This window comes from Pipistrellus hanaki, assembly GCF_964339955.1.
Source record: "Pipistrellus hanaki genome assembly, chromosome: 3".
Classification (NCBI taxonomy): Eukaryota; Metazoa; Chordata; class Mammalia; order Chiroptera; family Vespertilionidae; genus Pipistrellus; species Pipistrellus hanaki.
In genome coordinates this window covers 167,083,152-167,099,070 of record NC_140505.1, presented here as the reverse complement: position 1 = coordinate 167,099,070, position 15,919 = coordinate 167,083,152, and the positions used below count along the sequence as shown (strand labels likewise).

The 15,919-nt window shown below is 40.5% G+C and overlaps 1 protein-coding gene across 2 annotated transcripts in view; it reads right to left on the bottom strand.

Annotated features, from left to right (window-relative positions):
- The window catches only part of LRP6 (LDL receptor related protein 6), a 116,502-nt gene extending 101,761 nt beyond the window's left edge, over positions 1–14,741 (bottom strand). The window contains exon 1 of one of the 2 annotated variants that reach the window (XM_084877631.1): positions 14,177–14,741. In XM_084877631.1, the coding sequence (XP_084733757.1) occupies positions 14,177–14,231 (55 nt within the window). In that variant the 5' untranslated portion in view covers positions 14,232–14,741. The remainder of the gene's footprint in view (positions 1–14,176) is intronic. The other variant, XM_084877632.1, reaches the window with a different exon arrangement.
- Between the last annotated feature and the right edge of the window lie 1,178 nt (positions 14,742–15,919).

The window sequence follows — 15,919 nt, the reverse complement described above, 5'->3', positions numbered from 1 at the left end:
CTTTTCTCTTCCTCACAGATCCCTAAATTTTATCTAGCTCTAAACAAGCCAATAAAAAGTTCTTTAATATTTAAAAAATAATTAATGTTTTTATTGATTTTAGAGATCAGCTACCTCCCACGTGCACCACAACCAGAGATTGAACCCGCAACTTGGTATGTGCCCAGACTGGGAATCAACTGGCCACCTTTCGGTGCATGGGACAACACTCAACCAATGAACTCATAGTCCTCTCTTAAGGATTCATTCTGAGCATTAGCTGCCCACAGAAAAAAGATATACCTCCTGTTAAACTGCCCGTCAGGCCATCTGCTAACCCTCACTCGCTTAACCCATTCTCCCACAAAGATCCTGCTGGCACTATTCACTTCTACTATAACAGAAAAGCCTTTTTGTGTTTGATTTTGAAATACCTGCATATCTCATGGTCAGAGCATTTTCCCTATTGAAATAGTATCCCATCTAATAGAGGAAATAAGCTAATTGACCCTCATGCCGTTGCAAAGATGTCAGCGCCCGCAGCCAATAGGGAGAGAATATGCTAATTGTTGTCCCACCCTCAAAGATGGCAGCACTCATAGCCAATAAGGAGGGATTATGCTAATTGACTGTCATGCCCTCAAAGATGGCAACACCCAGTCCCCTCAGCCCTGCCAGGGCAGCAGGCACACAGCAAGGCCAGGCCCCCAGGTGGATCCAGCCATACTGCACGCCTGCCTCCAGAGTCCTCCAGTCCCCTCAGCCCCCCAGCCACCGAGGGCTGGCCGGAGGTGCAGGCAAGACTCGGATGGCGGCTGCCCAGCCACCCAGGGCCACCTGAGGCTCAGGTAACTGAGGTTTGCACTGCCAGCAGTGGCAGCAGCAGAGGAGTGATGGGGTGTCACCTTCCCTGGATCGCCTGGTCACCTCCCGCCTCTGAGGGCTCCCGGACTTTGAGAGGCCAGGCTGAGAAACCCCCTGCTCCAGTGTATGAATTTTCATGCACCAGGCCTCTAGTTTTAAAATAAAGTCTCTCCCTAAATAAGGTTTTATTTTTAATTGATATCTGCATGGTGATGTGACTTGGATGAGGACTGGACATCACCTATGAACCCTTGCTATCCTCATCTCAATAATATCACTTTGTGAGTCATTTAAACTCCTCTCCTGTTCAGAGGAGGGATCTTTCTTTGAGTTCAACTCTTAAAATGGTGTTCCATCTTGTCTATAGCAAAATAGTAAAGAATTACTTTAATGTTTTCAAGCAAAGAAAATTTTTCTTTGGCTCTTTTGAGTAGAGACTCACACCCTGACTCAAGTCAGAATATTCCCAGCTCTTCTATGAGGCCTCTTCTATTTTCCCTGGAGTCCTCACAGGAGAATATTCTTTCCCAGTCTCTTTAAATCCCTATGTCTGATTTAAATTTCTAATCCCATAGGTATCTCTCATTCTATGGGGAACCTTCCCTCTTCTTCCACGGACTGCACACAAGAAAGAACAAGAACTAGCTCTTTTATATTACCAGTGAATTATAAATTTCAAACTGAAGTTATAAGCTATCTACCTGTGCTTATTAAGTTTTCATGTTATGTGTACATATGTTACATACATAAAATATTTCTCTATCTTCAGACAGTATTACCAATTATAATTTTAGATTACAAAATCCCTTAAATGAGTTCTATTCTGATAATACTTGAAAATAAATGGGACTTCATATAAATTAAATATTCCTAGGTTTTTCAGAAATTAAGGAAATTACTTTCAAAAGTATTTTTATAGAAACTAACCCAAATGTTTTAAAAATCTGTTAACATTTAAATAAATCTTTGGTAATAAGACTAGTTCAATATTGCTGGCTTAAAAAAACAGCTGTTTTTTGACTTATCAGCATTAAATATGACACAAGCATATATTTTTATTCTACTTGAATGTTCTTCCTAAACTTTTACAAATTTCTGATAGAATAAACTAGCACTTTATCTGCATTTGTAGCTAGCCAAGTTAATTATTATTCTGACAAACTTTATTTCAATAGCTATGTTTTGTAATAAAAACACATAACACTACATAATAATAATAAATAATAAATGGCTGGTGAATTTACCATATATTTTTTGTGTGTGTACCAAAACCCAGGATTGAACCACTTTTCATCATTATTTTAGACTGTACTCCATCTACTTATTAAAAAGTTTGCTACAAAACAGTATGCTGTTAGACCAACAGCAGCCTCATACATATTTACCACATCTTGATTGCACCATTTCCTCTTGTACTTGATTTAATCTCATGTTGTTTTATTCAATAGCATGCTGTATAGATAGGCTTATAGGCTAGGAGCAAAAGACTATACCAGTGACATTCAACCTTTTCCATCTCTTAGTACACATAAATTCATTACTAAAATTCTGCAGCACATCAAAATTGTAATTTTTGCCAATCTAATTTTAAAAAGGTATAATTTTGATTCATTCATACTTGATGGCTATTGTATTTTTATTGGCTCATTTTTTTATTTGACAATCTAAGAGAAAAGAGATCAGTGCTTCTGACTAAAATAGATATTAAATGTTTTAAAAATCCTTGCAGGCCCTGGCCATTGTGGCACAGTTGACTGAGTGCTGTCCAATAAACCCCAAGGTCATGTGTTCAATTTCCTATCAGGGCACATACCCAGATTTCCAGCTCCATTCCAGATAGTTGGGGTACATACAGGAGGCAGTCAATCAATATTTCTTTTTCTTTCTCTTTCTCTCTCTCCCTCTCTCCCTCCCCCTCTCCTTCTCTCCCTTCTTCCCTCCCTCCCTTTTTCTCCCTTCCTCCCTCCCTCCCTCTCTCCTTCTCTCCTTTACCCATTCCTCTCTCTAAAAAAAAAATCAATCAAAACATTTTTAAAAAATTCTTGCAGCACACCAGTTGAAAATTGTTGGGTTCTGTACCCCATTTAGCCTAGGTATATAGTAAGTTATCCTATCTAGGTTTATGTAAGTATACTCTATAACGTTTACACAATGACATAATCACCTAATGATGCATTTCTCAGAACATATTCCCACCAGGTTATAATATAATATTAATCATTACATTAAGCAGAGCATGACTGTACTTATATAAACAAAATCTTCTCAATTTTGAAAGAGCTAAGCTCTTTACCATCATGTTCCTCCCTATGTAAACTTTAAAAAAAAGACTTTTGGTGAACTTTGGTTAAATAGGTAGCTATATATTTTATCTCATGACCTATTTAATCAATTTTTCAAACCTCTTGATTTTTTACATTCTGTCTTTTCAAAATCAAATGGTCCCTTGAGGTTCACAAGAATTTATTCTTTCACCTAGTAAAAAGAGAGGTGTTAAAAATAATTAGGTTTATTTGATCAATGTCATGATTTACATGGGAAGCACTGTCAAATCAAAAGAGATTACCCTCTCCAAGGTTAAATCTGTATGGGTAAAATGTTAATATGATTAGTTCAGAAATTGTACGTAGTTCCCATAAATTAATTAGTTCTCTTATTGTCCGTGATGTTCCTATTTATTAAGAGTCCCAAGGCTGCTTTGCCTAATATTAGACAACAGTATAGTATCACAAGTCATAATTTCAGTTATACTTTTTATATCTTATATTAATAACATATTTTATGTCTAGTTGGTCACAATTTGACTTCTTTAATTTGAATACAGCATACTCTATAGATAGCTAATGGTTCTCAACTGGGGCTTCACATTACTTACTTTATAGACTTTTATTATACAAATGTTTAGGATGTACTCTAGACTTACTCTTCTTTAAAACAATGTTAATCATATTTTGTCTAAAACTGCTTTGGACTTGGCTAGTTTGGCTCAGTGGATAGAGCATCAGCCTGCGGACTGAAGGGTCCCAGGTTTGAGTCCAGTCAAGGGCACATGCTCAAGTTGCAGGCTCAATCCCCAGTGGCGAGTGTGCAGGAGGTGGCCAATCAATGATTCTCTCTCATCATTGATGTTTCTGTTTCTCCCTTTCCCCTCTAAAATCAATAAAGATATACTTTAAAAAATAGCTTAATACTTTCAACCTCTAATAAGAACCATGTATTGTAATATATAAAAATAAAAACTGCTTTGGATTGACGTGCTTTTAGTTTTTATGTCATAAAAAACAAACTTTCTTGTCAACTGCATTTTTTTTTCCCAGAGAGGAAGGAAGAGGGAGAGACAGAAACATAAATGATGAGAGAGGATCATTGATCCTTTACCTCCTGTACACCCCACATTGGGTTTCAAGTCCACAACCCGGGTATGTGCCCTTACCAGAAATTGAACTGTAACCTCCTGGTTCATAGGTCAACGCTCAACCACTGAGCCATGCTGGCTGGGCAATTGCATTATTATTTTTATTAAAAATTCTCATCAGATCTCTCACTTTTAAAATTATCAGTAATAAGTTAATTTATTAAGCCTTTTGTAATCTACAGATAGTTTTTTTGTTTATTCCAATAATTCCCTAAAATTGCTTACACATGAGCTATAGCCCAGAGTGTTTGTCTTCAACAAAAAAAGGACTATTGAAAAATGACTATACCAGGTACTCTTGGGCACAAGCTTCTGATGGCATCACTTAAGTAACCTGGAGGCTCTATCAGTGGACTGAGTTAGGATTTCCCAAAAGCTAGAGGATAAATAGATGGAGTCAGGAGACTGCTAACCCAAGATCTAGCAGAACAAGAATTAATTACAGAGGGCTGAATAAACTGATGAAGGATGATTATGGGCTTTGTTTAAAATACTGCTGATGCTTTAATGTCCTGTTTTTTGAGATACACGGAATTCCTGTCTCTTTAAACTTATTAGCAATTTAAGCAAACTTTGTAAATAAAAATAAAACATTTACCTTTTTCTCCCTGCCTGACACTTCCATAATTCAAAGATTCTTAGTGAGTATTCATATTTTCTGACCAATATAATTATTGCATAGGTTCAGGAAGCATCTGTCCTCCTCGTTGGAAATACTGGTTATGCAACCAAGGCTTTGACTGGAATGCCATATTTGAAAGTGGTGCTCATTTAATCAAATATGATCAGATACTTTTAGGGAGCTATGGTTGACTTTACCAAGTCAATGCTTACTTGCAGTCCTCATGGGAAAACTGGACTGATACCTGGCTTACAGAGTTCCCAGCCTTATAGGTGAAGTAAAAAAGCAAGGTCACTTCTAGGCAGGCTCGGGAACCCTAAGATCCTAAGATATTTTGAGAACTTAAGAAATTCACCCAAATCTATAGATACTGCAAATGAAATATGATGGTGATTTTTTAGCTTGGCTTCCTGGTCTCAATAGGCTTTTATGAAAGTCTAATCCAAGATTCCTTATAAAAACTTCCAGCAAAGCAAATGTAAAAGGCCTAACCTACATAAATAACCAGGCCAAATCTAATGAGACCACCTTCACAATGACTCTTATTTTATCCTATTGTGGACTAAAAATTTGTGACCCGCACCCCCAATATATATGTTGAAATACTACCTCCACTCATGTGAGGAGGAGGTGGGAGAGTTTTTGGAGGTAATTAGGATTAGATCAAGTCATGAGGGTGGAGTCTTGAGAATGCAATTAGAATAAGATTCAAGAAAGAGCTTACTTCCTCTCTCTGCTCTCCACCTTGTGAGGACATAAAGAGGTCAGCAGTGTGCACACAGTAGATCCTCACTAGAACATGACTATTCTGGCACCCTGACCTTGGACTTCCTACCTCCACATGTAAGAAATAAGTTTCTGTTCTTTGTAAGCCACACAGTCTATACTATTTTTGTTTATAGCAGCTTAAACTGACTAAAATATATCCCTAATAATGACAAATTTTGTTTTAAACAACAGGAAGACTGACCAAGTGCTCACAATTGCCCATTACTTATCCACTGACTTGGCTTGACCAAACTTCAGTAAAGCTTTTCGCCTTTCCCAGAATCCCCTAAACTTTGGCTTGCTCTGAATTTAAGCTAGTACACATAGAACTTTTCCCCTTAACAGTTCATTCCAAGCATCAGCTGACTGCAGGAAATAAAAAATTCCATTTATCATGCAATCTGCTCACCCCCACCCAGTTGGCCCACATGTCTACAAAATTCCTTCTAGCCATTCTCTATAAAAGTCTTTCTGTATTTGATTTTGAAATGCCTGCAGATCTGGCTATTAGAAATTTTCCCTATTATAATAATAATTTTCCCTATTGAATAAAAATCTCTCCTTACCTAAATCCAGAATTGTTTTTATTTAATCATAATGACAAACCACCTATTTGTAAACTACAAAATTATGCTAACAATTATTTTCCTCTTTCAAAAGTGATTAGTATCGTTTTCAAAATCATAAGGCCCAGATAAAATTAGATACAAAAAGCACTGCATATAAAATTACTGTCCAGACCAGCAACCTGGCCTTAGGTTAGTCATTCATCTTTCTAATTTATAAAATGAAGAGATTGGGCTAGGTAATTTCTAATATCCTTTCTGTCCTAGATATGAATTTTGGTAAAAAGGTTTAACTGGGACAAGGCTATTCATAAGTCAATACACAGAAATAATATGCTGGTGGCCTACTCAGTGTTTCTCCTGGAAAAAAAAAAAAAAAAAGGCACATAGATTTTTTTTAAAAAGACTATTTCTGTAACTCCAAAAACAGATTTCAGAAATAATTTCTAAAGATAAAAAATTCCAATGATCAAACCCACACTCATTCAAAAGTACTCCATATGTCCATACAATGGAATATTATTCAGCCATAAAAATGAATGAAATATTGATAATGCTACCACATGGATGAACCTTGAAAACATTATGCTAAGAGAAAGAAGCCACATATAAAAGGCCACATATGGTATGATTCCATTTATTTGAAATGTTCAGAACAGGCAAATCCATAGAGCTAGAAAGTAGATTAGTGGTTACCAGAGATTGGGGGGCGGGGAAATGGGAAATGACTGCTAAGGGGAATGGGGTTTCTTTTTGCGGTGATGACAATGTTCTAGAATTAGATAGTGGTGATGGGTTGTACAACCCTGTAAATATACTAAAAACCACTTAACTGGATACTTTTTTTTTAATATATTTTATTGATATTTTACAGAGAGGAAGGGAGAAGGATAGAGAGCTAGAAACATCGATGAGAGAGAATCATCGATCAGCTGCCTCTTGCACACTCCCTACTGGGGATGTGCCCGCAACCAAGGTACATGCCAGAATAGAACTCGGGGCCTATCAGTCGGCAGGCCAACGCTATAGCCACTGAGCCAAACCGGTTTTGGCTTAACTGGATACTTTTAAAATGAACTTTATGGTATATGAACTATATGGCATATGAACTATTTAATTATAAGAAATATAATTAAAAGAAATATCTTTTTTTAAATAGTGGGTTAAAAAGTACTTGGGCACATTAACTATATTATTGATGTAATAGTGAAATCCTAAAACCAGAAAATGTTACATAATCCACATTTCAAATTCAACCTCAATTATATGAATTATGTTTAATTATTTTTCCTAACTTGTGCTAAAAAAAAAACTCATAGTAATTACAAATTTATAATTTAACCATGTCTAATAAATGATGTGAGACAAAACACAAAATGAAACTCCAAATAAAACTGTATAAACATCCTGAAAAATCACCTCTTTTTATATTGCTTTAAATGTAAAATTTAGAATACCTAATATGTGCAAAGCTCTGGTACATTGTGATATGAAAGAAAAAACTCTATTCTTAAAACCTTTTTATCTTACAAAGGGCTACTGTCCTCACTGGCATAGAAATTGTTACAAATAAATACCATATATTGTATAGATAAGAGTTTATGCTAATGAAGGTCATCTGTTAGCTTTCTCAGACTTGCAAAATATACTATCTTTAAATTGATATATGGACGTAAGCAAATTATACCCCCCATAAAGCTGGTCAATAATGAGAGAGACTTCTATCCCTAAATCTTTTACTTGATGTGGCTTTGGTCCATGAGTGATCAAGTGATGACTAAGGCATTAGAGAAAATGCCTTCCTGCTCAAACATACATTTGATAAAGGTACAGTTTTCCAGTATTTGAGTGACTTCTTGAAAAACTATGACCATTGCTGACCATATTTATCTCTGCATTTTTATTTTTACCAAGAATCTAATCAAGCCGAAACCGGTTTGGCTCAGTGGTAGAGCGTAGGTCTGCGGACTGAAAGGTCCCAGGTTCGATTCTGGTCAAGGGCATGTACATTGGTTGCGGGCACATCCCCGGTAAGGGGTGTGCAAGAGGCAGCTGGTCGATGTTTCTCTCTCATCGACGTTTCTAGCTCTCTCTCTCTCTCCCTTCCTCTCTGTAAAAAAATCAATAAAATATATTTTTTTTTAAAAAGAATCTAATCAATAGTGTCAACTAATAACTTTAAAATGCACTTAACTTTTTACTTTTTATTTTTGCCTGAAAATGTGGTTGAACTTCTCATCCACAATTTCCTGTCCCTTCCAAGCAAGGTATCACAGAAATAAAAATTAGCAACTCATATTACAGGTAACAGAATCACAGCACTGAAGTATCAGTAATTTTCATCAAATTGAACCCAAGCACATTTCAGTATTTTCCAGACCCACACCTAAATTTCTTGAATCGTTTGTGAGGATAACACAAGTTGAGAAACAAAAGAATATACTAATAACATCAAAAGTAACACTGTTTTTATTATTTATGATGAATTATAATTAAAATGAGTAATTTCAAGGACAAATATCCTATTCTTAGATTGCCCAGTCCATATATTTGATTAAGTTTTAAAGTTATACACATGGAGCAGTGTTCTATTCATTATGAAGGGCTCATTTTACAGAAGATACAAAGAATGGTGCAACGTGCAATGCAGGTAAATGCAGTGTAGCATTTACTCATCCTACAGGGAGAAGTACATCAACTGAACAATTTTAATTGTTCTAAACAAAAAATAAAATAAGATTTCTCAATTAGAAAATGTCTTGATAAAATTATTTTGCCCAAAGTTAACTCAAGTAAATAAATATCTCAATCAAATGAACTATTTCTCTCCTGGCATATTTATAATAATCACCTAAAACCGTGTTAAAGTTTTAGAAGTTTTAGAAGCTAAGTCCTAGTGGCCATCTTGTTTATATAAAACAAATTAGAAAATATCAATAAAGTCAAAAAAGTTAAAAACCACTGACCTAAAACTACTAAGTACTTAAAACAGTATCCAGCACTTAAATGTTTCCTGAGCATTAATATTTCTTTTAATTTAGCCATGTTAATAATAGTTACCAATTATTCGAAGTCTCCTATGAACTGTGCACTGTACTACTCATTTATAAACATTATCTCATCAGTTCCCAGTCCCCTTGTAAAGTATTCCCAACTAACAGAAGAAACGAAAGCTAAGTAACTTGCCCAAGGATACATAAAGTGGAAGATTTAGTCAACAAAACCCATATCTTTTATTATAATGCTTTTCTTTATAATCTTCTCTGAATATAAATTTGCAATAAAATTTCCATAATGAAAATAAATTTCCTCATTAGTTGCCCATGGCCTAAATAGAACCATAACCTGTGTTGTCTATCCAATATGTTCAAATTGCAAGTTCACATAAAATATTTTCCATTTATATACTCCTTCACAGAATCTCTTTTTATATTAAAAAAAAAAAGTCATTTCTGATAGCCGAAGCATGTGTAACTATATGAAAACAGTATTTCAGTTCAACAAATAGAAAAAACTCCAATTAAAGCAAAAAAAGAAAGAAAAGAAAAACTGAACCATGCGAAATCATTTTTAGGCTAGTTATAATACTGAGCTGAAACCTTAAATTTCAAAACCAAATAATTCCCTAGCCAGATGAGCAAACCTTAAGGTAAGTAAATAGTGATGAAAATATCAAATTCAACTACTGTATATGAAACTGTCATCAAATATCAATTCACATGAATCATCCAGCACTTGAAGGTTCCCTTCACGTGAGTTGCTTACAACAAAGGTTCAGCAGAATGTTAAAAAGATTCATGTTAAAATGTACTGTCAACTTTGAGAATAGTGGGTTAAAGTAAGTTAGAACTAGTCTTTCTACCTGAGGATGCCTGAGTCTTTAATATGTACATATGAGTAATGAATCTCCAAAAGGATTCATTATGCTAATGAAGATAAAGTGTACAGGGATTAAGTGACTTATCCAAGGTCACACGACTAGCTAATGGCAAATTTATAACCTAATTCTCCAGATTCCCACTCCAAAATTCATTCTACCTCCACAAGGCTTCATCAAACCTGGTATTTATTTAAAAAAAAAAAAAAAAAAAAAAAAAAAAAAGATTTCCAAAGGTCACTTTAAAATAATATTTTAATGATTTTTAGAGAGAAGGAGGAAAGGCAGAAACACTGATAAGAGAGAAACATCATCAATTGGCTGCCTCCTGCACACCCCCCATTTGGGGATCAAGCCCCCAACCCTGACCAGGAATTGACCGAGAGGTCAGCAGTTCAGTCAATGCTCAACCACTGAACCACACTAGGAGGACCCAAGGATTACTTTTATAAAAATACTAGAGGCCCGGTGCACAAAATTCGTGCACAGGGGGAGGGGGTCCTTCAGCCCTGCGCACTCTCACAGTCCTGGAGCCCGGCGATTGATCGCCCCACAGAGGGAGACTCTGCCAACTGCTGCCAGCTGGATAGCCTGGGCCTCCCTCTTTGGGTCAATCGTGGAGCCCCATGGCAGCCCTCCCTCTGCAGGGCAATTGTGGGGTGATGGCGGAGTCCCTTGACCAATTGCATCGCACCTGCCTTAGCAGCAGCAGTCAGTGCTGGGTGGCAGCACTGCCCATGACCCAGGAAGGACCGAGAGGTCAGCAGTTCAGCCTGCTCGCCAGTCCCTGCCCACCCCAGCCTGCTGCACATGCAGCCTGGCATTCGGTCATCCATTGGTCCTTTTGGACGTTACAGACCCTGGCTCTTTAAATATTGGGAATTATGATAAGATGGCAAACAATAGTGGCTTGTCCTGAAAGTATTTACCACAGCCCCATCAAAATCAGTAACAACAATAACAACAACAAAAAAGGTAAGTAGCGAAGAATTTTTATAAAACAACAAAAGCCTCTCCTCCTCAAAGTAAGCTGGGGCATGGTATTTACAGATTTTTACATACTAATGGTATCTAAAATATATATTCTTATAAAAATATTTCCTCTAGAAAATCAGAGATATAATATTTTCTAATCAGTACTTAGAAGGAACTAAGAGAATGGCAAAAATGACAACCTAGATTGTGAGGTACATCAGAGCGTCAACCATGTTATATTTGCTCACCAATATACCAGGGCTGGATATATAGTAGGTACCCTATGCATATGTATTTGCTGAAAGAATGAACAATAAAATCCCTGCTCTACCATTAATTAGCTGTAGGATATTGATCAAGGTATAATCTCTCTGAATCTGAGTTTCCCCACTTGCAAATAAAATAAAATGATCAATATCCTTCTACCTTTAAGAATTCATGAATCTTACACAAATAAAATCTCAAATCCCCAGCATTTGAGGATATATCCCCAAAAAGTTTAACAAAAAATAACATTTGCAGGTCACTTCATATTCATTACTTCATTCATCACATCCAATAAACCTGCAAATTAGAGCAATATTACTACCTACATTTTACAGGTAAAGAAACTGAGGTCCAGAGAAATTGACTGACTAGACCAGAAATACAAAGTGAAATATGGAGTTTAAATCCAGGATTTTAGCATTGAAATCTCCAATTCTTTCCATTTCATCTCTAGTGATAGGAACAGAAACGCAGCCTACATGACAACTGCATTATTCCCTGACTTTCAGCTACTGATATAACAGGGTTACAGGACAAAAGGCCTCCCAAGTCTCTCATCATCCCATCTTCCCAATGTTAAAGCTTCAACTCTTCTGTGAAGAAAAAGCACCTTAATGCAACAAATTCATCACATTTTTCTCCTTGGAGCCTAAAGTTAACTAATATCACTATTATAACAGAGAATGACATTATTAAAGAATCAAAATCTTTCACATCAAAAGATAGTTTTAGTTCAAATAATATGTATTTACAGTCCAGTATTGTTAAATTCAAAGACCGCCTTATACCATTATTATGCTACATTTAAAATGAAAACTCCACTTCTGGAAACTTTGTTTGCTAGTGGAAATGAGGCTATTTAAACCACTAATTCTTAGGTCTTGCTACAATACTACCATACTTCAAAATAATACTTAAAGTGCAACATCTCTTAATTCCAATAATGACAGGCTCAAACTTGGTGTTAAAATAAACAAATGGCATTAACATCATACCCTTCCCCTCCAAGAAATACAATTGGGCAACCAGAAGCGTATTGGCTTAAGGATTTAAATGTCCCCGTTGACTTATCAGCAGACTCCAATATTTGTTAACATTATTAACTTTGTCTTAAAATACAGGCATATGCGATGTCTAATATAATTGTTTCTCACAGCTATGGCAAAACCCCTTTCAACAGAGTATGTATACTGTACTAAAATAAGCACATTTATTAAAACAAAACACCCTTTCAACAGGGAGTATACTATATTAAAATAAGCACATTTATTAAACCTCTCTGGTACCTAACACCATATTAAATCCTCTGCCAAGAAAATTAAATGATCATTATATTTCTGGGGTTTGCATATGGAAACAGTTTGGAATGTGCTTTAGTGGGTCCTAATTATTAAATATAAGTCGCTATAACATTTAAATACAATAATCCTGCAGAAGAGTAAAGAAAAGAATTCTTTCCCCCCCCCCCAAAAAAAGGGAAGAAATCAAGAAATCAAGAAAAAGAAAGAAAGAAAGAAAGAAAGAAAGAAAGAAAGAGAAAAGAAAAGAAAAGAAAAGAACACAGTCACTCACACACCCAAAACATACACACACACAGAAATGACACACCTGGCTCATTGATATCACAAGATCGCTAGGTACTGTACCGTGTTTTGAAGGTTTACTAACAAAAGTTTAGTTTGTTACATTAATAGCTAAAAATCGCCTCTGACTCAAGAGGTCTCATGCCTGAAAAGAAATGACCATGAACACAAGTGAGAGAATAGTGACAATACCAAAGCTACAAGCCCCTTCCATCAATTCATTCCTCTGATGGTAAATGCTCAATAGCATCCGACTCATCACCACCTTCCATGCTGTTAAGTTCCAGAAAAGCTGCTGAAATCTTTCCGGCCCCGTCCAACCTAGTGAACTGTCACAAAATACAACCCACAGCATTATGTGACAGAGCCTCGGAACGCATGCGATCCTTAAGAGCGAGTCACCTAGAACAGGCTGAGCTTATGGACCCAACTGCCCAGCGGGTCCCCTGGGGAGCGCACGCAGCAAATGATGCCTTAGGTCCCAGACCCAGGCTGCTTGCTCCTTTTCACACCAGGAGGACTTCCCTCGCCAGTGCCAACTGTACACTTGCAGGCTCCCAAAATAGTGGCTCGTCGTGGACACCAGGGATTTACAGGGGCAACGTGCCCATCTTATTACTCAGGAGATTCCCAGAGCGGACTCGCTCGACCTATCACCTCGGAGTCCCCTTTCCAACTGCGCTCTCATCACCCAGGATCGTTGTGTACCCAACGGGAGCCAAGTATTCGTGGCAACGAGGCCTGCAAACATGGTAAAGGGGGCTCCAAAAGTTCACGGAGGAGGAGACACAGCAAAGTGGGGGCTTCCAGGGGAGGGAAACCACCTTAAAGCATCTCGGGCTCCAAGACTTTAAAAACCCAAATAGATGCAAAGACCCTTCTCCCTGAGGACCGACCCTCAGCCACCCCGGCAGCGTGGAGGGGGCTGCAGGCAGGGGCTCCCCAAGCCCAGCAGCCCGGCCTGGGGCTCCGAGGTGCCGGGGGGACGGTCCAGCAGGCGAGGCGGGGGCTGCGGCGTGGCCAGGCCGAGCGCACAGCCCCTGCTCCCGGCCCCCTGCTCCCTCCTTCCCCACCACCAGGCCTCTCTCTCTCTCTCTCTCTCTCTCCTCGCTCCCGGTCCCCCTTTCCTCCCTCTCTCTCTCCTTTCTCCCTCCCCTCCCCACCCCCAGACACACACACACACAAAACAAGGTCCCCTCCCCCCTCCCTCACCCCCCGAACCCCAATCAACTTTCCCGTCGTCCCCCCGACTCTGCCCACCTCTCAGGAGCACGCAGAAGCTGCAGGCCAGGAGGCTCCTCAGCACGGCCCCCATCTTCCCTGCTCGCGGTCTCTCTCCTCTCACCGGCGAGGGGCGGCCAGCAGAGGCGGAGGCGAGGAGCCGGGGCGGCCGCCGCGGCGGCGGGTCTGCACGCTCATGCTTCCCAGCTTTCCGGGGAGAAGAAGGAGGAGAAGGAGAAGAAAGAAAAAGGGGGGCACGTCAGGGCTCCGCGCGCGCCGCCGCCGCCGCCGCCGCCCTCTCTACCGCGCCGCCGCTCTGGCCGGGGCTCGCGCGACGCCAGCGTCTGCTCCCATCCCGCCGCCTCCTCCCGCGGCGCCGCGCTGCCCCCGCGCAGTTCCTCATTCAGCCTCTTCCTCTCACGCAGCGGCGCAGGGATACGGGACGCCGCCGCCGCCGCCGCGGGATGCGCGCACGTCTCCCTGCGCCGGGCCGGACCCCAGCCCCGGCACCGCCTCCAGGGCGGCGAAGACAGGAAATGGGGGCGCGCCCTCGGCCTCTGCTGGGGGACCCCCGGGAGATGTGCCTGGCGAGCCAAAGAGACCTGAAACGGGGAAAAGGCCCGTCCGGCGTCGCATTCCAATGGGACTCTTTCCTGACCGGTTCCCCCCCGTCTGCCCCCCCCCCCCCCGCCCCATTCCCCCGCGGAGGGTGTGAAGCGACGTCGAACAACATTGGAGCCGGCGTGGCCGGGACTACTTTCTGCGGCTCGGCCGGGCCGCCGCCTGCCCCGCTCTTTGTGCGGCCGCAGCCGGCCAGGCCAGGTGCGGGTCCGAGCCCGCGCCGGCCGCCCCCGGGGCCCGGCTTCTGCGGGGAGGGAAGGAGGGAGGGCGGCGGAGCTGCAGGTCCACGCTCCGGGAGCCACGCGGATCCCGACACGGGGGAGGGGGTGGGGTGGAGGGGAGGATGATGAGCTCAGTCTTCCAGGGTTGGACATTGGTTTAAGGATTTAAAAAGAAAAAGAAAGAAAGAAAAAATAGAAGCCAGTGCTACTTAGACCAGCTGCAAACGTGGATCTGGTGCAGGGTGTTCCAACGACAGCTCAACCTGAGATTTTTTTATTATTTTCTCTTGGTTTCCCAGAACGACCGACCTCCCCTGGGATTAAGTCAGACCAGAACCGAGTTCTAAACCAGCAGCTAAAAATTCCAAGGTAGATGCGTCAGCACCTAAGACAGAGCAAAGGGACAGTGGGCCGGGAGTGCCTTGGGGGGGTTAACAAGTTGTGTTTATAAATGAACGTTTTGTCATGTTTGGATGGTCGGTTCGCAGCTTGAGGAGGAAAGGATTCCCCAGCATCTCAGGCTTCTCCCGCTGCACCGGGCGTTCCAACGCAGCGCCCCGGCACCCCCGGGGACTGCGTGGCCGCTGCGTCCAGGAGGGCGCGCCCAGAGGTCAGTCCACTGTGATGGAGCCAGCAGGTCCCTCTGCCCAGCTGGCACACGCCCTTACCTGGGGCACCTGGGCGAGGAAAGGGGAGCTCCTCCAGCAACGTTACTAGTAACTCAGGGACATTGGGTTTCACCAAGTGCTTACACACACATGATCGTATCTGACACTTAAAACTACCCTGCGGGGAGGCAGGTTGTGTTACTTATTATCCCTATTGGAAAATTGAGGAAAAGGAGAACCTGGGGAGTTCAATGACTTACCCAAGGCCACTCAAATGCCGAATAGCAGAACCCAAACCAGGTATTCTGACTTCACTCCCCTCCTTCCAAGAA